General features: G+C 35.6%; 2 protein-coding genes and 1 long non-coding RNA gene across 11 annotated transcripts; 1 reads left to right on the top strand and 2 right to left on the bottom strand.

Annotated features, from left to right (window-relative positions):
* Positions 1 to 600: 600 nt before the first annotated feature.
* On the top strand, positions 601 to 8460 carry LOC113334744. 9 transcript variants are annotated; one of them, XR_003352934.1, is made up of 8 exons: positions 601 to 656; positions 742 to 809; positions 959 to 1598; positions 1735 to 1816; positions 3110 to 5030; positions 5293 to 5850; positions 5993 to 6069; positions 7241 to 8460. It is a non-coding gene; the product is annotated as an uncharacterized LOC113334744 (long non-coding RNA). The 9 variants fall into 9 exon arrangements; XR_003352928.1 differs by having other exon boundaries at positions 742 to 1598; XR_003352933.1 differs by having other exon boundaries at positions 620 to 809.
* Positions 8461 to 15017: 6557 nt separating this feature from the next.
* Positions 15018 to 16967, bottom strand: LOC113334356 (NAC domain-containing protein 43-like). The gene is made up of 3 exons (XM_026580628.1): positions 16561 to 16967; positions 16189 to 16457; positions 15018 to 16009 (listed from the first exon to the last, which is right to left on the bottom strand). The coding sequence occupies exons 1-3, from the start codon at positions 16742 to 16744 to the stop codon at positions 15167 to 15169; spliced, it is 1296 nt and encodes a 431-aa protein (XP_026436413.1). The 5' UTR covers positions 16745 to 16967; the 3' UTR covers positions 15018 to 15166.
* A 5181-nt stretch (positions 16968 to 22148) lies between these two features.
* LOC113334708 (putative B3 domain-containing protein Os03g0621600) lies at positions 22149 to 23479 on the bottom strand. Its single transcript, XM_026580899.1, has 5 exons — positions 23396 to 23479; positions 22894 to 23212; positions 22580 to 22725; positions 22261 to 22435; positions 22149 to 22180 (listed from the first exon to the last, which is right to left on the bottom strand). The coding sequence occupies exons 1-5, from the start codon at positions 23477 to 23479 to the stop codon at positions 22149 to 22151; spliced, it is 756 nt and encodes a 251-aa protein (XP_026436684.1).
* Positions 23480 to 24199: the final 720 nt, after the last annotated feature.

Genomic DNA, 24199 nt, shown 5'->3' with positions numbered 1-24199 from the left:
TGATATGGCTTTTTTATGATCACCATCTTCATCATGATTTATGAATGAAAAGAAAAGGATAAGATAATAGATTTAGTTTTTTTGTATATGATCATCATCTTCATCATGATTTATGAATGAAAAGAGAAGGAGAAGATAATAAATTTAATTTTATAATTCATGGAGGGTATTTTAGCCATTACAAAACATAGGTGGATATAGGATTTTGTTGATTGCTATTCCATAACCCGATTTGTCATGTTGTGATCCCTCAAAACCCAATGTTTGAAGCCCCTATAACAGGTTTCTTAAATAATTGTGTGATAACACTGTTTTGGACTTTGTTTTCTACTTTATGATACGTGTCAAAAAAAGAAAAGAAATCACATGCTCAAAATATGTGGCCAGACCACATCGTAACCGCACCGCTTCCATCTTATAAGGTAACTGGCCGATGAAGTATCAGTTATAGACGGCTATGATGTTTTAAGTGGCAGGGTTTGAAGGGTTGGATTACCCTGTAAGGAGATGGCTAAGGGCAAACCCTAGAAGTAGCCACACCTTAGGGCCTGTATGCAGGCCCATGCCCGGATATATCCTTTGAATTTTGCCAACACTCACCACCAGAATTCATTTCATATCCTCTCTCAACCAAATGAACAACTCGATCAAGATCTGTAAGTGCCTCAAAAACCCTAATAATTTATTTTCATTTTCTGTATCAATACTTCGTTCTTTATGTAATACTTTGATTCGGAATAGGATCATCGAAGGAGGAGATTTGGAACCCCTTTCTCAACAAAACCCTTCTTTTCCTTTTTCCTATCAAGGTTAGATTTTTTTTCAATTTCAAAACCACATCAGATGCAGATTCTATTTGTTACTCATAAAACCCTTTAACCCAAATCTGATTATTTCAATTCGATGAACAAGGTTTCCTCCTATATAACTAATTGAGAAAGTGAAGCTCAACATACAGGTTTTGAGAGATGAAGGTGTCCCTCAATCAAATATTGTCAAGTATCTAATCAACCGACCGACATTGCTGATGATAAGCACTATCAAATTTAAGGACATTGCACAAGAGATTAAGGGTATAGGTTTTGATCCTTACAGAACTGCATTTCTTAGTGCTATTCTAAATCTACCTGGGAAACAAAACTGAAGAAATGGGGTTGGTCAGAAGCTCAAATTCAAATTGCATTTATGTACGATTTTGACAGCTAAGGGTCTTATAAAGGATAAATTCGCCTTATATACAATTTTGCATATGGGTCTTAGACAAGTTCGTCATCAAGTATGGGGTTGGTCAGAAGCTCAAATTCAAAATGCATTTATGTTACATCGGTAGTGTATGAAGCACTCTGAGAAGAAGATATCGATGACAATGCGTTACCTTGTGAATCAAATGCGTATTGCCAGTGCCAGATGCCCAATGATTTGGCATTATAGCTTCAATGATTTGGCATTATACCAAGGCTTCTGTTCACCGAATTTCAACAGATAAGGGTCTGATAAAGGATACAATTTTCTTACAAACAATTTTGCATATGGGTAAGGAGTCTTTCCTAGGCAAGCTTGTCAGCAAGTTTGAGCAAGAAGCTCCTGAACTTTTGAAGGTAAATCATAGTTAACAATCTAGTATTTCTTAATCAATTCAGGAGATGTGAACATGGAAATTTACAAATTATAATTTATGTTAGTCTTTCCTCTTAACCTATATCACTTACTAACTGTTCTTTATGTCTCCTTCAGGTCAAAGAACTTTCATGAGAAATTTTTGCCTGATGTAGATGTAACAGCTCAATTATACTTTCACAAAATTTATCTGGGAAAGGTAATTCCTCTTAAAGTTTACCTCATGCTATGTTCATCATTTTACAACCCTCTCGGAACCCTCACAAAAGAGAATTGCGTAATGCTAGCTTTGCACATTCCTAGTGTCATCCCTGTTCGGGAGCTTGCCCATGATATTATCCCTGTCTCTACTAGATAGATAGATAACTCCTAGTATCATGCAATTTGGTTTGCTATGATATGCTGGAGAGTAGCAGTAGGAGTACCCTAAAGACTAGAAGCTATTTGGTTTTCTACGGGCAACAAGCTCCTGAACTGTTGAAGGTAAACCGTAGTTAAACAATTCACTGCTTGTAAATCAAATTAGGAAGTGCATATTGATTGACAACAAAGGTATATACATCTGCATGGCGCAGTTGCTTTATGCATTCAACCAACTCTTAGTTTATGTAGAACTTCTGTATTCAATGAACGAATTTCAGCTGTAGAACAACACGAATTGGCATTTAGGAAAGAGGTATTTTCTCTTTGTTGTGTTGTTCATAAGTTTTATGAGCTTATTTAGGCTTCAATGAAGCTCTCTTTGTATTAGCAAGAATCAAATGAGACCCGTCCAAGAATCAAATTAGTTACTTGTTTGAATGCTTACAATTTATTTGTTGGGAAGCTCTTAAGCTTCTTTTTTTGTATGCTTTTGCATGTTTGCAAACCGAACTATTGGCACTGAAACATAATTTGTAGGTGCAGTAACTCTTTTGCAAGTGACTACAAGGGATTTCTAGGTGCAGTAACTTTTTTGCTTTACTTAATTTCTAGGTCCAAGAATCAATTTAGTTACTTGTTCGAATACTTACAATGTATTTGTTGGGAAGCTCCTAAGCTTCATTTTGTATGCTTTTTTTATTGGAAAACCGAACTTCTGGCATTGAAAGCATAATTTCTAGGTGCAGTACCTTTTTTGCAAGTGACTGCAAGGGATTTTTAGGTGCAGTAACTTTTTTGCTTTACTCACATTGGATTCTATGAATCTAGTTAGTAACTATTCATTATTCTTCTCTATGCTCTAATTTTTGGTGATCTGCAAATATGTTAAACTATTGATGTGTTGTGACTTGAAACGAGTTTTTGTAATAGACTCTCACCAACAATAAATTTCCCTGTGATTGAAATGGATTATGACTTATTATTCATTGAGTATATTGCTGAAATCCTGGTGATTTTACATAACAGCTTGTAGGAAGGATTATTCCTGGGTGCTCTGTTATCATAATTTTAGTCTCCAAGGGTTTGGTTAAGGTAAAAGTTTTTCTGACGTTACTTTCTGTAATGACAGGTAAGTCCTTCCCGGACAGGTTCTTGAGACCATATGAACAAGAAGCTCCTGAATTGATGAAGGTATTCCAAGATGAGTTGAATATCCGAGAGCTGCTACTGACACGAAGGGTTTGAGGAGTTGATAACTCATTACAGGTATGTACTTTCTCTTTCTTTGTTCAGTTGGTGCCCCTCTTTAACATTTTTGTTATATTATGCTTGTTTATGTTTGTTTTGTTGGTTCCGAAATGAAAATTGTTTTATCTTTGATTTGCATGAAGAATTTATGTCACCATAGTTATATGCTCTATCATCACTAAGCTTATCTGTCTTGAACTACTTTACCAGATGCCTGAATTTCTGTTGTGATTCCCAAGGAAGTCAATTTTTTAGAGGTTATGTGATGGGTTGCCCCTGTATCAGTCAAAACCTTATGTGATGCCCGGTATAAGAAAAGTGTAGTTTGGTATGGTAACTAGTAAAATGTTAGGCAACTGATCCATTCCAAAAGGGAACCACCAATGCAGCATACTAGATGGTTTAACATGTTCCAACACCATCATTGATAACCTTATCTGTATGGTCGTGACGCTAGTGACAAAACTCTGTTTGGCCATTCAGCTTATGTAGAATTTGATCCATTTATTTGCATTCCTTGAATAGTTCCCAGATAACTACTCGGTAATTGATAATGAAGAAGCTTATCGAATAATAACTGCAGGGTTGTGTTGGACTTGCTAAGGATAAATTCTGATGCAGGTTTTAGATTTATCTCCCCATTCCACTCTATGGGCTTTTCCTCTCCCCTTCTTTTTTGTTGCATATAATGAACTGCAGAGTTGCACTGGACTTGCAAATGATAGAATGAGGAATTCGATAAAATTTTGAATGGTTGTGCAACACTATGCTCCTGAAACAAATCATGTCTTATAAAAGAGATTTTTGATTTTTAGGGTCGTGGATACAATATTGGGTGGTGCCACTGTCAGTCTGAAACTGCGTGGACAATAAGTAACAAATATAAATGTATTTAACAACCTAAAATTAATCTTCAATTATGATTATTCACATTCACATACAAACTTTGATTTTCACACTTCAATAAAGAGTACTGGTGACAGATGTATTAACTAATACAAAAATTAAATCTTCACTTTGAAAAGAAAAACAATTATATGGTGAAAAAAGCTGTCCCTTATCTGTAAGAGCAAAAGAAGAGAACAGCGGGGAAAATTAAGATTGGGAAGATTATACAGCCTCTGTATCTCGTTGAACTTCCTTGTTCAGGAGAGCCCAATGAAGAACCGAATCGGAAAACACCTCAAAAAACCTAGAGATGCCAGCTCAACACCACTCATTTCACTCAAGAAAACAATCTAAAAAAATGGTGGAACCAAATGAGGAATTCAACATAGCTCACATGTAGTGAATGTTTTTGTTTCCACTGTTGATGGACCATGAAGACGAACAAAAGAGAGTAGATCTGGCTGTTGATATTTAGGGTTAGAGATTGTTTTTCTTTCACCGAGAAAAGAAAAAGAGGACACCACTTTCTTCTTATAAGGCATCTGGACGGCTATGATGTTTTCATGAATACATATGGAAAGGTTATGAAGGGTTGGATTACCCTGTAAGGAGATGGCCAAGGGAAAACCCTAGAAGCAGCCACACCTTAGGGCCCATATCCAGGCCCATTCTCTTGCCCGGATATATCCTTTGAATTTTGCCAAACACTCACCATCAGAATTCGTTTCCTCTCTCTCTCCACCAAGTGAACTCGGCCGAGACCTGTAAGTGCGATTCTAAAACCCTAATAATTTATTTTCATTTTTCCGTATCAGTATTTCGTTCTTTATACTTTTATTCGGAATCGGATCATCAATGGAGGAGATTTGGAACCCCTTTCTCTACAGAACGCTTCTTTCCTTATTCCTATCAAGGTTAGATTTTTTTCAATTTCAAAACCACATCAAATCCAGATTCTATTTGTCACTTTGCTTGAGCTTATGGATCCTTTCATTTGCTAGTTATAAAACCCTTTAACCCAAATCCGATTATTTCAATTCTAAAGAGGTCTCTGTACTTGAACTTGTCAATGTCTTTATCTACTGACCCAGATATCCTATATAGAAGTTTAGAAAACCTTATAATTCATATTTTTTCCAATTTCATCATGAACATTGTTGGTACTGATGGATACAGATTTGCGGTTCTCCAATGAACAAGGTTTCCTCCTATGTAACAAATTGAGAAAGTGAAGCTCAACATACAGGTTTTGAGAGATGAAGGTGTCGCTCAATCAAAATAATGTCAAGTTTCTAATCAACCAACCGACATCACTGATGATAAGCACTAGTAAATTTAAGGACATGTCACAAGAGGTTATGGGTATGGGTTTTGGGCATTACAAAACTGCATTGCTTAGTGCTATTCAGGCAATCACAGCGAGGAAATGGGGTTGGTCAGAAGCTCAAATTCAAAATGCATTTATGTTACATCCGTAGTGTTTGAAGCACTCCGAGAAGAAGATTACGATGACAATGGATTACCTTGTGAATCGTATTGCCAGATGCCCAATGATTTTGCATTATCTCTTGGAGAAGACGATTATACGGAGGCTTCCTGTTCACCGAATTTCAACAGCTGAGGGGTCTGATAAAGGATAAAATTTTCTTACAAACAATTTTGCATATGGGTAAGGAGTCTTTCCTAGGCAAGTTTGTCAGCAAGTATGAGCAAGAAGCTCCTGAACTATTGAAGGTAAATCATAGTTAACAATCTACGACTTCTTAATCAATTCAGGAGATGTGAACATGGAAATTTACGAATTATAATTTATGTCAGTCTTTCCTCTTAATCTAGTTAACTTACTAATCTGACGAACTCTCTTTGTCTCCTTCAGGTCAAAGAACTCTCATAAGAAATTGTTGGCTGATGTTGATGTCACAGCTCAATTATACAAAGATTTCTCTGGGAAAGGTAATTCCCTCTTAAAATGTTCTTCATGATATCATCACCATTTCCCAACCCTCTCGGAACACACACAAATTCTAAGATAAAGAGGATTTCATAATGCTAGCTTTGCACATGCCCAGTATCATCCCTGTGCGGGAGCTTGCCCATGAAATTATCTCGGTCTCTACTAGAATAGTTAGAAATAGTAGTCTCTGTATCTCCTAGTATCATGCAATTTGGTTTTCCAGGATATGCTGGAGTAGTAGTAGGAGTATCCTAAATACAACAACCAAAGACTAGAAGCAATTTTGTTTTCTATGAGATACAAGTTCCTGAACTATTGTAGGTAAATCAACAATTCACTGCTTCTAAATCAAACTAGGAAGATGTGAACATTCCTGTAGATAATCTGAAATTTTCCAATTACAATTTACGTTTGGCTTTCCCTGGGTCTATTTAGTTTATTGACAGTTTATATTGATTGACAGCAAAGGTATATATATGCATTCAACCAACTCTTAGTTTATCTAAAACTTCTGTATTTCAAATTTCAACAAATGGAGAACAGCACGAACTGGCATTTTAGGAAAGGGATATTTTCAGTTTTTTTGTAGGCTCATAAGTTTTATGAGCTTATTTATGCTCCAATCAAGCTCTTTTTGTATTGGCAAGAATCAAAATGAGACCCGTCCAAGAATCAAATTAGTTACTTGTTTGAATGCTTACAATTTATTTGTTGGGAAGCTCTTAAGCTTCTTTTTTTGTATGCTTTTATATGTTGCAAAACCGAACTGCTGGCATTGAAAACATAATTTCTAGGTGCAGTAACTTTTTTTGCAAGTGACTGCAAGGGATTTATAGGTGTAGTAACTTTTTTTGCTTTACTTACATTGGAATCTATCTAGTTAATAACTATATATTTTTCTTCTGTATGCTTTAATTTTGGATCTGCAAATATGTTTGATGTCTTGAGACTTGAAACAAGTTTTCGTAATAGACTCTCACCAACCATGAATTTCCTTGTGAATGAAATGGGTTATGACTTATGATTCATTGAGTATTGCTGAAACCCCAGTGATTTTACATAACAGCTTGTGGGGAAGGATTATTCTTAGGTGCTCTGTTATCATAATTTTAGTCTCCAAGGGTTTGATTAAGGTAAAAGCTTTTCTGACCTTACTCTCTGTAACGACAGATAAGGCCTTTTCAGACAGGTTTTTGAAACCATTTGAAGAAGAAGCTCCTGAGTTGAAGGTATTCCAAGATCAGTTGAATATCCAAGAGCTGCTTCTGACATGAAGGGTTTGAGGAGTCGAGAACTCATTATAGATACATATGTGGTTTTTCTTTTTTTTTGTTTAGTTGGTGCCTCTCTTCAATGTTTTACTTGTATGCTTGTTTATGTTTCGTTTGTTGGTATGAAATGAAAATTGACACCTTTGATGTACATGAAGAATTTATGTCATAATAGTTGGTGCATGCTTTATCATCACTAAGCTTATCTATATAGGTTTACTTTACGAGATGTCTGAATTTCTGTTGTGAAATCAAAGGAAGTCAAATTTTGAGAGGGTATGTGATGGGTTACCCCTGCATCAGTATGATTGATTAGGGTGTTCATTACCATACTTAGAATTCAATTAAGCTCTCTATATATCATCGTCAATCACGAAATTCAACCAATCAAGTTAGATCTTTGTATGAAGTTTATCAATTTTTTCTGTACAAATGATCTTATGCTCCTGTAACCTTATGATAGACCTAATCATAGTCAAAATGCTGTTGAACCTAGTAAACCGGAACTCTTTAATTGTATAATACCTATAGATTTTTGATGGAAGTGTTGGTGTGATATGCTGAAGTCTTCTGGTGTTCTTGTTTTAGACTGGCTTCTCATTCTTAATGGCATTGTTCGTAAAAGGAATACTGTTAGGCCTTTGTAAATGCATTACATATATGCCTATAAATCAAAATGCTGGCATCATAATTATCCTCACTGTCAAATATGCAGCACATCATATCATGGAACCTCATGCTTTGCTTGCAAGTACTTATACGCTGTGGAGAAAGGAAATTCATCCAACTCTGGCTGCTCGAAATCAGAAGTTACTGAAGAAGCAATGTTGTGCAACCCAGGTTAGAATGAAGGAGATTGGTATTCCAATTGCTTCAAATGCCATCTTTGCAATCAGAAAATAGAGACTCTGGATTATATTCTTTGGTTCTGTGAGTTCTCAAAGTAATGTGGAAAATAGAGAATTTGGATTATATTCTTTGGTTCAGAAAATGTTTCATGATCTGTGGGTAACAACCTACCTAGTGGTTAGAGCTGAACTATGTAAACTGCACAATGCCATTGCTTTTGATGGTGCAAAAGTGCCTTAATATCAAAATCAAGGTGGATTTGATGATTCATGATAACTTTATTAGATTGAAGTGGCATATGCACAATACTTGAGAAGATTTGGAAATTCTTGCTTATTTTGATATTCGAAAGTGAGGACTCGAACACTTGTAACCTATTGAGTGCAAATGGTCTCCTCATTAAGATGAGCAGATCACCAGATTATGGTGTGCTGTGGTGCTGCAAGGGGTAATCCACGTCTGGCAGTCTAGGCAACGTGTTAATGCTTCAGATTGTAGATTCCTAGTTACTCAGGCCATTGGCGTGTATTCTGATGGTGCTGCGAGGGGATATCCAGGTTACGCTGTCTAGGCAACATCATTGGTGCATCAGATTATAGATTGTTTAAGTGCTCAGGTCATTGGCTTGGGTATTCAAAGTTGCTACGTGGCTGAGGTCTTCGTTCATTGGAATGTATCTAGGATCATTGTGGTGTCGGATTCTTCAAGTGCAATTGCAGCTTTTAAGTGTGTAAATGTTTCCTAGGTGGTCCAAATTCGGATGGTAAAGGGTCTGCCCTCCGTACGACGGTATTATGTTCCGTGATACTTTTTGCGAAGCTAATTTTACTGCTGATGCCATGTCCAAGCATTGGGTCTCTTCAACCTGGTATGATAGATTCTTTGGTAGGCCTCACCTCTTGAATGCAATAGAAGGCCATGGTTCAAACTATTATTCATTTAATTACTTTATTTTCTTTTCTGGCCTGCGTGCCTTTTTTCTTCGTAATTAGTCGTTGCAATAATTTTTTATTTTTTTTTCTGTATCAAAACAAAAAAATAGTAAAAATAGAAAACTAGTAAAAATAAAAACCTAAAAATAGATAAATACACAAGGATAAATAAAACGACCAGGAATGGAAATTATTGGTTGTCATTGATTTTACTCGCCAGTACTGTAAGTTCATCGGATGCTCAGTGACACGGCTGTTAGTTCATCTGATATCTATGAGCATTATGCAGATATATGCAGCAGTATATGATATTTATAATATACTTTAAATTGTGTCATGACATGATAATTCTCGAATAAACGTATACAAAAAGAACGACTCGATCGAGTTGACAATGGAAATTTCTATAGGGACCAAATAGCTAGAGGGAGTACATATAGTCTTCTGCAGACAGAAGAACACCAAAGGATAAGGAAATTAAAGTTAACAAAAAAAAGGTGATGAACTTTTAATCAAATCACATATAGGTAGAGATTTGATGCACAAGAGGGTTCAGTCTCTCTGGTTTAGAAAAAAAGTTTGTAATAATCACGAAATGATGAAAAATAATACATATTTTCCTCTCTTTATCTTTTACTCACAAGTCACAACTACTGGTTGTTATTAATAAGTTGTCAAACTACAAGTGATGTAACCTACCTCGAACAATTTTTGTAAAGTTACAATTTTATGTCCCACTTACCTAACTTTGAATTTTCTAGTTATTTGTATTTGTAATAATTTTATTTTATACGGTAATAAAGTGTTTTAACTTAGACCGATGGCCAAGTAGGTTTCACCTGTTTGTCACCCTCATTTTTCCTATTTACCACTCTCATTAATTGTCATCCCCATTATCATATTTGCCACCCATGTATTTTTTCATATATGCTAAATACCTCGAGCCACCAATCAATCCCTCGCCAGTATCTTCTTCTGATCCATCTCTTCCACCATTTTTTTTACTCCGTCTCTCCCACCAAAACCAGTTGAAAGAGATGCATCACGAGTTTATAAGAAGAAAAAAAAGATACCAATTAGAACTGCTATATTAAAATGACAATAAGCAAGGTCATATACAATACATGAATTATCATGTTCGTTTACTGTTTAGGAATTTTGTTTGAAGGATGGATTCAATTAACTCATATGCAGTTAACTTTAATAGCATGCACTACTAAATTTGCGTAATTTGTGTAGTCTTCTAAATTCGAGTGACACATCTAGGTTTTAGGACAGTTGTAGTCTTGACGATTAAAATTCAGGACATGCCCGATGTAATCGTCGAATTATGAACGACTAAGTCCATTTAGAATTGTCTCATCCGTTTTTTCTTGGTTACAAATAGTTTCTTCAGCTGATTCAAATGGATTCATATTGGGAAGGATGTGTTAAAGGGTGTCGAAAGATTGGCACAGAACAAATGTTGCTGTCCCAGCATTATGGAGAAAGAAGTTACAAAAAGATTATGTTTTTTCAGTTAAATTACCACAATCTTGTTTATGAAAGGGATGAAAATTTTGCCCCAGTTTTTAATTGTGGAATCTTGAACAATAATGATTTATTGATTATTTGTCAATTAAATCGTTGATTCCCGACAAGTTATTTGATAAGAGCTAAAAAAATGATCAATTTAAACATAATAATGTACTAATAGAAGAGAATTTCAACTTAGGGTTGATGAAAACAAAGATCATCAGAGAAGAACACAAAATATAGTAAATATTTGACAATAGGTGAAACCAAAATATAGTAAATACTTACCTGGTAAATAGGAAAAAGTAAAGTGGAAAGTAAAATTATTTTAGAAATTTTGAGGAGAGTGGTAAATAGGAAAAATGAGGGTGGCAAATAGGTGAAACCAAAAATAAACTTGACAATTGTACAGGGGGTTAGTCGTCGGAAAGTTTGAGAGATTTTAATGTATTTAAATCCCTAGGAATTTAGAGGGAGTGTATGAGAGTCTAGACAATTATGGGGAGTTTAACCCTAACTCTCCCGAAATCTCTTGTTTTTTGAGAGATTTGGTCCAAGCACAAAAACATCATAAAACTCCCTCAAACTCCCCCAAATTGTAAACTCCCTATAACTCTAGTGTTTTACGACTAACAAGGAGTTCAAGAGATTCTAATCAAATCTGTCACCACTAACAGGGGAGTTTAAGAGATTTTGAGGTAGTTTTAGAAACTCCCTAGAAATCTCTCACCACTAACAGAGATTTTAAAAGATTTTGACAAACTTCCCCACGACTAATAAGGGATTTGCCAACTCTATTGAAATACATTGAAATTTCCTACAACTAACACCCTGATAATGATTTTCTGATGGCCACTCTCACAATAAATACTTTAATCTGGTCAGATATTTAACGAGTCTCGGGGATTAGTGCGTGTTATATAAGATGCCTCCAAGAACAAATTAAAATAAAATAATTCGTAACGAATTTATATTTGTGATTGTAACTCCTCTAAGATTTTGAATTGCCTGAAATGATTATGAGGATTTCGTTTCTTGACAGCAATTACATTTGACACTCTTTTAACTTCTTACCATACACCATCTACTCTAGTATTCACCTTTGAAATTGATGGGGCATGATAACTTCTTTTATGACAAACAAGAACATCTTCTCCGTGTAGGCCCTGTCGGCAAAACCTTTCATGCCTTGTGGCTTCGACATGGTGATGAACTCGTGATGTGTCATGTTTAGGCACGTGCAGTAACAGGAACTCACACTTTCTAGAGACTGTTAATCTGTGTTGCTAAAAAGGATGAAATAACAGTAGTATAGTAGTAGTACACTGATAGTCAGAGTTGGGATGATATCATCTACGTGAGCTCGGTATTCATCAGCACCACAAAATTCGTTACTAAAATGCGGGTAGTGCAGTTGTAAAATTACTGGGTAATGACATCAATAATCTGAGTTCGAAACTAGCTAGCTAGCTTCGAAACAATATACAACATAGCATTGAGCAAAAAAAGTCAGATTTTTTGAAAGAATTCGATGAGATTATTGCTGGTTTTAAAGAGAAGCTTTTGGAAGATTTTAGAAAAACATTCGATGAGATTATTTCACAATTACCACCTATCTTAGAAGAAGAAAATAACGACAATGAAGAAAGTTCTAGTGTTGTTGAAATCGAGTACCCACAATCATCTGATTTTTCTGTTCCAATCACTTCTGTTTTTATCCCTAAGAATGTGAAACCCGATAACGACGTCAAGTGGCATCAGAGCCACGGTTGAGATTCTCTATTATTGAGTATCTTGGCTTTGTTTCTATCAACGGTTAAGTGCCTCCATTGAGTGCCTTAATTTCTTTGTCATGGAAAAGGAATTTCGTACTATTTTTAGTGTAGATGGAATGATCACTGACTTTATTCTTGATCCATCAAGTCCCAAAAACTATATATCTATTGGAACAACAAATTACTTCAGGGAAAGGAATTGTGGTAAATGGGATTTATTTGGAGGTTTTCTTGATTTCAGCTTCCAGGGAGGCACCGAATTTTTACCGATCAAATAAAAAAAAATCATTATTAATCAAATTCATTACCCATCAAAAACAATAAATAAAAGTATAATAAAATAATCAAAACAATAAATAGCTAGCACCTAATTTTTTTAACGATCAAATAAAAAAAAATTCATTACTAATCATAAACAATAAATAAAAGTATAATAAAATAACATTGTTTTTTTGGTCAATAAAAATTTAATACCAATGAGTTTCAGACTGACGTAACTAGTCTCCTTCCCGGAGAGGAGCCGAAGTTTTCATAAAATTTAGGCTTCGTAGCCAGCTTAGCTTAGCTGGGCTGGGTGTGCGACTGTACACACATGCTTCAAGCTGGCTTCCCCCATGAATCATCCGATTCATCCCCAATAGTTTTATATAACTGTACTACGGTGTTTTCGGCGAATACATGTTGTAAACTAGAGGACTAATTTTTTGAAAACTAGGATAGTATCACAATGGTCTCACGTTTCTGTGTACGGTGGTTGCATTTTTATTTATAATTTTTGCTTTGATGCACACACAAAAAATACCTTCTTTTAATGCTTTCCCCGGGTCTTTTAAAATGTATTATGTATGAGATGACCCCGACATACATTGTGTCAATTCTGGTGCATATTCTGGTGCAAATGATATGGACTGCAAGGCATAACTGCAACCTATATTACCTCAATTAATTGTACCTCTAATTTCTTATACAGTTAACCACGCTTCATTATTGGAATTTGGTTGTTAGGCTTTACAGTTTAAGGGCTTATAATGACACACGCCACCAATTTTGACTTCTTAATACCAGTCGGCTAGTAAGTTGTAATCTAATAAGACCAAAATGGAAAGTCGAGAAAACGTTTTGCTCGCGCACTGATCAAACATTTTTGATCAAGGAGCATCACAATTCAATATAGAAAAGTATAAACATGTACTTCGTTTGACATATATATATCTGTGAGTATTATCGCATTCTGTGTAAATGGTTGGTCATGAAGCTGCCAGATCAAAATTATTCGGTGTATTGCACAAATATCTGTGACATGTATGTACCGTGTATTGGCCAAGTTATTTCAAGCCATTACTCAAATTACAATGACAGATGGTAAGAGTGTTTGGTGACTGAAGAAATTCAAAAGAAAATAAGATTGCTGATAGGCACATATGAACTTAAAAATGATCATGATAAACGATAGTGGCGTCATAACTAACAAACGTTTAGTTTCTTCTCTAATGATGTTCTTCTAACTTTTTTTTTTACTATTATGTCGTGTGTCACGTTTTTAGTTATCTTCTTCCTCGTAAGATTAGGTTTTACTACATAGTACTAGTAGTTATTTTCTAATGGTTTATGTTGCTTTCATATTCTAACTAAAATGTAGTATGTACCATTTTTCAAATAAAGATAAAATGGAGATACACAAAGATTTGATCTGATTTCTTACATTCACCATCATTACTACATTTACAGGGTTGAGATTTGACATACATATATACCCCTACCACCCATGATGTGTTTGAGATATGGGTCCTACGTTAAAAAAAGTAAATAATCAAATCATATTTTGAGTTGAAACTGGTCTAGGCCGAAAATGCTTGACCCCATTTCCCCACACTATGTGGAGCTGATGGTGTGAAGGAGTTGGGAGAGGAGATTCAGCTGAAACAATTAAATGGCACCAGAACTACATCACCGTAGTATAATGATAAAATCATCTGATGATGATATCAGTGAGATAGTGAAAACTCATCGACACCAAATTCTGATATGACCAAAAGAGAATACAGGAGTTTATCTCGGTAAACCCAGTCCGGGGGGCTTCAAGCACAGCTATGTGGATCCACACTCCGTTTGATTTATATCAGAGTTCTTACTAGAGATTAAGTATGGCTTTCCCAAGGCAAAAAAGAGATTAAAGAATCTGCTTCTTCTTTTCTAGCTAGTAGGTCCAAACCTACCAAGGAGCCGTATCTTTTATCTTTTCAAGGACGGAGCCTAATTGAACTTGATGTTTGAGCCAATTCATAAATTGTGTTGGTTCAATTCATTTAACCCCTTAATAATTAGTGATTAAAACCTCTTAATTAATGAGTTTTGATGATAGCAATGAAATTAAAGGTATGATGAGATATTAGTTGATGGTGTAATTAATGAGATCGACTAATTACACAAACCACACCACACTACAAGGTCCACACTCGACAACAAAAAAACCTATTGAAATAATAATATCAACATTCTTTGGACTAAATATTGGTAGACATAATTGAGTAGGTTAAGATAATGCCATTGATAATGAAATCTCAGCTTAGAATGTTTTGGAGTATATATATATATGTATTACTTATTCAATCAATCAAAATGTATTTTATTTCATTATTATTATGTATATTAGTTTGACTTATATATGTATATATATAGAGAAAAAAAAAGCTACAAACCATACATTACTATCACGATACATAGTATTGAAAGCCATATACGTTGTTGATTCTGTTATGTCGAAGGATTCGACACATGACTGCTGCAAAGTGGGTCTGTCATGGATGATGACGAATACCTGTTGCTGCCTGCTGCGAAATTCCAGAGATCGATTTCGCTGTTATAGTCTATGACGTGAGAAGTTTGAAACATGGACGACGATGGTCTTGTTGCTAGTTGTCGTATTTGATGTTGTTGTGGCGGAGATTGATAATGATGAACAAGTTCTTGATTTTCATTGCCAGAAGTAGAAAACCCGCCTAGACTGCTTGAATCGGAAAAACAAGCAGCAGCAAATTGTTTTGATGTTTCAGACTGACTATTATTGAAATGAGAAGCAACAACACAGTCCAAAGCGGCCCAATCGCTCAAACCACCAGCTGGTTCATAGATATGCTCATCAATGTTATTACTTTGATTTGAAATGATAGAAGATTCATAAACTATACTATCCATTTCTTGATCAAGAATTCTGTTATTACTGGTATGATGATGAAGTGATGATGATGATTGTAAAGTAGTTGGGCTTTCTAAAGCTGGTAGTTGCATGAATCTGTCGCTGATAACTCCCCCGTCATTAATAACTCTCCCGAATTGTCGAAGAAATCTCGTATTATTTTCTGATTCTTGTTTGCATGTTCTTCCAAGATAATGAATAATCTGATCCAAAGCCCCATCACTACTACTTGTCGAATTCAATAATTGAGTTTTTGATATCATCATTGACGACGAAGAGATAGAATTGTTGTTGTTCACTGGTCCATCAACAGATTTTTGATGGTTTTTCTTTTTGAATACACGGCAGACCACCCATCCTTCTTCTTGAATTCCTTCTACGATCAATGAATTAGATGATACCTGGAATTGCAGGAACAACAATATGTCAGGGTTTAGTACTTTTTCTCGTTCTCTATAAACAAAACAAGACAAAAGTAGTGCCGGCCATTATATATAGTCAATTACCTTAAACTAAAAAGTACTAAAACAAAAAGCTCCATATCAAGAAGTTGAAAATAGAGTTTGTACACATCACTTACGTTAGATTCAACAGCGTTGTCGTCGAGTCTGTACTCATGCATTATCCAATCTGATTTTTGTCCGTGAGGAGCTCTACCTTTATAGAAAACTAAGGTTTTCCTCATACCGATTCGTTTGAAGCTACTGTAAATCACTTTGTCACGCCCTGTAGCTTTCCAGAAACCGGCTGCGGTTGCTCGGTTTGTTCGAGTTCCGGTTGGGTATTTCTTGTCTTTGTGACTGAAGAAGTACCAGTCATTTTGTGGTGTTGATCCAATTTTGCATTTCACTGCAGCGATACCCATATATATATATTTCAATTAATTAAGATCATAGTCATCAGAATGAATGAATATATATAAGATGTCGAAAGAGTAAATGAAATTACGTACCTTGAATATCCCATGGTTCGAGTTTATTAAGATCAACATCTCTGATAACATCCAAATCAATCTTTTCATAAGCAACTTTCTTCTTCAAGTAGTAATGTAGGAGTTCTTCTTCGGTAGGATGAAACCTAAAACCGGGAGGAACCTGAGACTGACCATTAACAGACAAACTCATGTCTTCTGACATGTTTTGATTAAACTCAATCTATCTAACGAGAATCAGAACCCAAGAGATATATAGACAATTATACCTACAACTTAAAGAGGGAGAAGGAGGAGAAGGGGACAAAAGTGAAGGGGTTAGAGATTAGGACAGAGATGCTGCTGGTAGTCAGTCTGTGCTAAAAAGAGGTGGTGGGAAGGTTGGTTAATATATAAGAGTGGTTGAAGTCACTCATGAATGGCTCTCCAAAAATACATGGATGGCCGTGTATATATATATATATATATATGGAGAGTGGGATTTTTTGAGATTTTTTTCATTTTGTTTTTCTTTTGGGCATATTTTTCTTTTGGGCATATGGACAGAGATTATAATTATTATTCATTTATTAATAGTGTACTTGATTTTGCAGTGAGGGTGTTAGTTTGTTTGCTATGCCCAGATAATAACCACTCACCTAGAAAGAGCGAGAGGAGAAAATGATGGATGGAGAAAGTACATGAGCCAAATAAGAGGCTAGGGGTCCCTTATTTGAGAACACTTTATAGCTACAGACAAGGTTAGTGTAGTTGTACACTTGGAAAAAACTCCAACATTGGAATCAAAATACCTCTAGAGTTAAGCTTTTTTTTCATCTCGTTCTAGAAAAAAAGAAAAGGAAAAAAAAATAAAGAGTCGATTTGTACCACATGTCAACAACAGTGTCATGCAAAAGTGATGCAGGGCGGGAACGTTGAAATAGAACTAAGATCCCAATAATAATGTACCTTGAACCGAGAGGTCACATGCACCTAATAAGTGGCCTTGGAACTCAGATGAGTGGTTATTATTTGTAAATACACACTAACACCCTCGTTGCAAATACAGATTCGAATTTAGTAGTGTTATTATTTCATTATTTTCAATGTTTTATTTATCGGATATGCTAATTTTATGGTGAGTTGTGTCCCGTATTTTCCCCTGCCTAGTACCACGAGTCTCACCCATCGTGAAAAGAAAAAAACTCCTACGAGTGTACGGGTTGGGGATTCCAAGGAATATGTCATGCGGCTTGGGGATAAGTGAAGTACTACTGTTTATAAACTTAATTTCTGAATTAAAAAAGAGAATTCTAAATTTCGTTTTGATAATTTGTATTTTATTTTATTTATCAACTCAACAAAATGGATAAGTTGTTGCATAACTTATCGAGATTCATACACTAATAATTGTGAGATTATTTATTTTAGATTATCCTAAACCATAGTTCGTTCAATTTTCAAATTGCAAGCTGAAATTAAATCGGTTTTTATGTAACGTTAAAGTACAAAAAGACGACATGTAACCTGTTCGGCCCGCCTAGTCTAGTTAATGGGATAGGTTTTGAACACGCTGTAGGCTTAAAAATAAGTATTTTTTACGTGGTATCTCTGCCTTACAAACTTTTTTGGATAACTGAATACGATATCCTCTGACTTGGCCTAGATAAGGATACACGTTAGGCTGCCCGCTCTGATCCAATTTATACCTCTACATGGACATAAAAATGGATACGAGATCTTCTGGTTTGGCCTGGTAAGCTTAGAAATGGTAAAAATGAAGGATATAATTTATGTTTTTTAGTGATGGATCAGAGAACTACACGGGCTAAAGCTCAGAGTAACCCCCTCATAGGTCCTGATTTTCGTGTGAAAAATCCCGACTGACAAAAACACCCGAGCCTACTTTGTCCATTACGTATAATGCTGCCCAACTGTTGGATCTCTACTCAGAATATTCCTAGTGTTAAAAAATCAGAGCTCCATCCACCCGGCCTTTTGTGGCCTAGTGTTACATCCTGCTGAATAGTTGCATAGGAGATTCCAAGTTCATTTAGTAATAGTGTACTTCATTTTTAGCGTGGGTGTTAGTTGTTTGCTATGCCTAGATAATAACCACTCACCTAGAAAGAGAGAAAATGATGCAATCGAAAGTACATGGGCCAGATAAGAGGCTAGGGGTCCCTTATTGAGAGCATTGCACAGCTACAAACAAGGTTAGTGAGTGTAGTAGTACACTTTCCAAATAATAATTAAGACAGCGGAAAATGAAGGTCAGGTCTCACTGCACCCTAAAAGGTTTTGTTCTTCTTCTTTGGACCCTCAAGCCGGAGATCACAGTAAAGTAGTAGGGCATATTCGGGATGAGGCGTCTCATCTGCTTCACCAACACTACGGTGCTTGCCTAGCAGCTAGTGCATTATGTATGTATACGACAATTCAATGGGCGTTCTTTATTAAGGTCATTTAATGGATAGTACCACCACCCAATTTTAGTACGCACCGGTTTGAAAATTAAGGGACTGTCAAAGCCTCTGTTTGACCAATTTTTATATTTTTTGACCCAGAAAGACATAAGTATATATTCTGATAATACAAGTTTGACTGATATAAAATCTTTATCTTCCTGTTGCGACTGAGTTCAGCTGTACCCATTTTATTTTAGTGATGACCATGTTCAAATCGAAACAAACTTCATCAGCGAAGATTTTAGACCAGTCGAAGCAGACGCATAGTATTCTACTAAGGAAAATGTTCATAAACCCTATATGAAATGAAACATGGTTTAGCAAGTTCCAAGGTCCAAAATGTCCATGACATTCCACTATGTTAGCAGTACGTACATGTTTGATGTTTCACATCACCAGTGGCAGAACTAGAAAGCCAGGTAAGGATATGGGGTGGAACCAGGGTAAGCCAGGCCTTGGTTCCCTTCCTGCACAAGACTCTCTTTCAGTTTTTTCTGACACAACCTTTAATGGCAACTGCAAGATGAAACTTAGCTTATATAAAGACAACTCTCTTTATTGATGTTTAGAAAATCTCTCAAAACTAAACACAAGCTCTAATCTTGTTCATATGATCAACCACAACTTTGGTGATCATATATATATATAGAACTATGAATTCCTTTTCCTAGTCCTATTACCTTATTACATGTATTTCCTTTTCTTAGAACTAGATGACTTCTAATTCCCTTAGGATTACATCAATTTCCTAATCTTGTCCTAACCAACTTGTTAGTGACTTCTATGTTGAAGTTAATCCAACATTCTCCCCCTTAAGCTTCAACTGTGCTTGTGAAAAATCTTGTACGTATGATGGTGCTCTCGTCTCCCATGGCTCGGTGTAGACAAGCTCTGATACCAATTAATGGCAACTGCAAGATGAAACTTAGCTTATATAAAGACAACTCTCTTTATTGATGTTTAGAAAATCTCTCAAAACTAAACACAAGTTCTAATCTTGCTCATATGATCAACCACAACTTTGGTGATCATATATATATAGAATTATGAATTCCTTTTCCTACTCCTATTACCTTATTACATGTATTTCCTTTTCTTAGAACTAGATGACTTCTAATTCCCTTAGGATTACATCAATTTCCTAATCTTGTCCTAACCAACTTGTTAGTGACTTCTATGTTGAAGTTAATCCAACATTCTCCCCCTTAAGCTTCAACTGTGCTTGTGAAAAATCTTGTACGTATGATGGTGCTCTCGTCTCCCATGGCTCGGTGTAGACAAGCTCTGATACCAATTAATGGCAACTGCAAGATGAAACTTAGCTTATATAAAGACAACTCTCTTTATTGATGTTTAGAAAATCTCTCAAAACTAAACACAAGTTCTAATCTTGCTCATATGATCAACCACAACTTTGGTGATCATATATATATAGAATTATGAATTCCTTTTCCTACTCCTATTACCTTATTACATGTATTTCCTTTTCTTAGAACTAGATGACTTCTAATTCCCTTAGGATTACATCAATTTCCTAATCTTATCCTAACCAACTTGTTAGTGACTTCTATGTTGAAGTTAATCCAACAACCTTTCCTCTTTCGGTTGGTCACTATGTTCCATCCGTAAAACCGGCATTCGCCTCTACAAAAAGAAAAAAAGAAAAGAAAAACAAAACAAATTAACAAACTCCTGAAGCATGAATCGGAACAAATAATTCCGAAGTGTTTGGAAGATTTGCAATCTCATCTGGATTGAGACTAATTAAACCATTCGGACTTTAGCAGCCTTGGCAGGAGAGAAAGGAAATCGAGTTCAATTATAGGTACTATCATTATGGGCCTTGTTAGCGACTGTCCATCAACTAATTAAATTAACAAATCCAAACTGCAAGTCCTTATACACAGTGCTTTCCTCAGCAGCTACAGCAGCGCAGGCTGCGCAGTATACGAGTAACTCCACACGCATTCTTTATTTTGATTAAAAATAAAAGTCAAAATTTCAATAGAGGGGTCAAACAAAAGTCATTTTCAAAACTTTATCTTTTTAACCCCTAGTTAGTGATTTTGCGTATGGAAGTATGGGATGCGAAACTCATACGAGTATTATTCATTTTGCGTATGGAAGTATGGGATGTGAAAGTTCCGAGTATTATTCATTTTGCCGAAATCTAAATCCGGTCCACAAAAAATGAAGAAGAGGTCGGCATTAAGCCGTGCCTAATTCACTTCACATCAATTAGGGTGGGTTAAACTGAGTTTTATGGATTAAACATATCAATAAGAAAAGTAACCGATGCTACAATAGTCAAACAAATAAAAGTAACATGTAGTAGTAGCTAGTATGGTGGTTAAGTGGTTGGTTAAGGGTGTTGTCTCAACTCTCGGTTTCAAACTCGGATCGTACGAGCATATTTACTCTACCGTTTTTGAAAACGAAATTTATATGGAGATGATAATTATGGAGATGATAATTATGATTTAACAATCCGACATGGGAGGAATATGAAAATTGAAGAAAAGCTGTGAAGAGACATCACCTTACCTTGCTCATACATTTTTTTATTTAACATCTAAGCTAAAGCTAGTCTCCTCGACAGATGGTAACCTTAAACTCGAGATTGATCCGGTCGACTATTTCGAAGATGCACGTATCGCCTTCCTCCAGATGATGGTCCGATACAAATTCCATCCATCCGGCCTTTTGTAGCCTAGTGTTACATTCTGAAGAGTTGCAGAGAACGTCCCAAGTTCTCCAGCTGCTGCTGTCCAGATAAACTTTGAGAGTCAGTCTCTGACTTCCATATCTTAAATATGTCTTCGCAAATTTAGTAGGTATAGGCTGCATCAACAAATATATGCACGAAGAATTATATGTACGTAATCGGATACTAATTAGTTGATCAAATTAAAAGAAGAATGAGAAGTCATATATACCAAATATCCCCATTCATTAGTAACGTATGATTGTTTCATCATAATCTCGACGAAAGGATTGGCAGACTCAAATTTCATAGCTGATTTTGTTGCTCCTTGTTTTGCAGCTGGAAGCAGCAATCCCCTGCTGGCTTTTGCATTATGAGTCATAATACTAGTATTCTTAGCAGTAGATCTTTTAGTGGAATTCTCATTTTTTTCAAAACTATATGATGATGATGACCTTTTAAACTCCTTCATTTCTCCATATTTGGGTTCCTTCCGGATGATGCCAACATTCACTTCATTGTCAGAACTATTTCTCGTTTTCTCTGTGAACTTGAATAAACAAGTATCACCTTCGGTTAGCCTGTTTCCTATTGAAAAGTCCGCCCATCCTTTTCTAATATCGATACAACCATCTTTTTGTGGTTGCATACTCAGACGCCATAACCTACCCTTTGGATCTTTAAGCACTATACACTTCTTGTTCTGGAGGCCTTCGATTTTTTCCACCCAAACCCTTGGAATTCTCTGCATATGTTATCCCATTAAGTAATTAACTGAGGCAATTTATTGCGATCGATCAAAACATTAAAATAAAATAATGGAATTCAGGAAGTCGTCCAAACTTTAGATAATAATCAAGATGCAGACATGCAGTATCAGTATGAATACCATTTTTTCAGGCTGCCTCCAAATAACAGGAAAAGAATGTTCTGTTGATTCTCCTCCGACTTTATTTCTCTGCGTCATCCCCCAAGGTTTAATTGCTTTTCTTTGTCCATCATGAGCCCAGTATCCGTTGTGTCCATGCAAGGCCTCTATTTATTTATTTTTGATCATATTAGATACTTATAGACAGTTAGAAAATACTGACAATATGTAAGCATGAATGAAGTAACATTACCTTCTTCCTCTTCCTCTTCTTCTTCTTCGTCATCTTCTTCATCCTCTTTCTTCTTCTTCGATCTTAATAGCATTTTGAGGACTCGTCCCTTTGTTTTCCAAATGAAGTTCCTTTAGACAGCCATTTCTTCCATAAATGTCGACATTAAACTCTGATTTGCCTTTGTATGTGAAAACAAGAAAATCCTTCCACTCTAAGAAATGGTGATTCACAAATTCTGGCCAGCCACATGAAAAGACGAGGTCATGGAGATAATTGGCACCACTGCCAGAAGCTATCTTTTCCATTTTTATTGTCCAACCATTGTAACTAGAACTACTACTACTAATGCTACTAATTCTAAGTATGCAAGTTTTAGGTAACTTTCCATTCAAATGCTTCATGAAAGCCCTTGGTACTCTCTACATACAAACCCCAAAAAATAGCATAATCAGTAAGTCGTCAGTTAATCTAATCATGCACGAGCATTAGAAAACAACATAGATTCACAAGTACAGTAAATTATTGGTAGCCTATGCATAATGCAACTGAGAACATCTTAAAAGTTTCAGCAAGGACAGTAAGTAATAGCATAGTTTTTTTACCAGTCTCTTACGAAAATCCTCCTTTATCAGTACTTTGAAAAAAGATGGTCGTTTCATTGTTTTGGACTCCAAATTTCTCTTCATTTTTCTCTGAATAGAGAGAAGAATATTGGGAGTCTCTCTATTGATATATAGTACTACAATTTACTAGGTACTCCATTTAAGAACTTATTTAAAACTCTCTTAAATGCCTGAAATGACAAAACCTAAAAAGGTTAATTGAATGAAGCGTGATTGTGTGGATACTCGCATGCATATGCATGGCCTGCAAACCTAGCCACACTTTCCCATGTCCCATTAAATGAATATTGAAGCGTGATTTGCCATAATTAAATGTGGATTGTGGAACGTTTGGAGTAGATGTTTAATGGACCAACTCAAACGCCTAACTATCTAATTACTCTAAGAATTAATGTCACTCTTTCCATCGAATATCTGCTGGTCATTTCTAACTCTGCTTCCAAATTACTACGAGAAATGTATTGCAAAATGACATGAATCAGTTTCGGTGTAATGAAATATAACATATGGCAAGTCCCATGGAAAAAATCAGTTCTATTCTATATCGTTAGGAAACAAGTATATACCTACATATGAATACATTGCCATTGGTATTTCTTTCTTTTCCATAAACTAGAACTAGTTGTTAATTAATTCGGTGCTGAGAAAACAAAAGATTAAAAGATTCCAAACGATATAAAATTTGTAAAATTCAAAGACGCGGATTTTTAGATATGTTATGTCCAAGTTGCGTTGCCAATTATACCCCTAAAAAATTAGGCTGCATAACGAGTTATGTCTGAA

Source organism: Papaver somniferum, unplaced genomic scaffold, assembly GCF_003573695.1.
Source record: "Papaver somniferum cultivar HN1 unplaced genomic scaffold, ASM357369v1 unplaced-scaffold_137, whole genome shotgun sequence".
Lineage (NCBI taxonomy): Eukaryota > Viridiplantae > Streptophyta > Magnoliopsida > Ranunculales > Papaveraceae > Papaver > Papaver somniferum.
The sequence above is the reverse complement of the archived record's forward strand: the minus strand, read 5'-3'. Positions and strand labels throughout refer to the sequence as shown.

Coding starts and splice junctions, on each gene's coding strand:
- LOC113334356 (XM_026580628.1), bottom strand. CDS start 16,744: ATGTCAGAAGACATGAGTTTGTCTGTTAATGGTCAGTCTCAGGTTCCT. Junction 16,458..16,560: donor CGAACCATGGGATATTCAAG/GTACGTAATTTC, acceptor GTATCGCTGCAG/TGAAATGCAAAATTGGATCA. Junction 16,010..16,188: donor ACAACGCTGTTGAATCTAAC/GTAAGTGATGTG, acceptor CTGCAATTCCAG/GTATCATCTAATTCATTGAT.
- LOC113334708 (XM_026580899.1), bottom strand. CDS start 23,479: ATGAAGAGAAATTTGGAGTCCAAAACAATGAAACGACCATCTTTTTTC. Junction 22,726..22,893: donor TTTGGAAAACAAAGGGACGA/GTCCTCAAAATG, acceptor ATAAATAAATAG/AGGCCTTGCATGGACACAAC. Junction 22,181..22,260: donor AGGAAACAGGCTAACCGAAG/GTGATACTTGTT, acceptor ATCATCCGGAAG/GAACCCAAATATGGAGAAAT.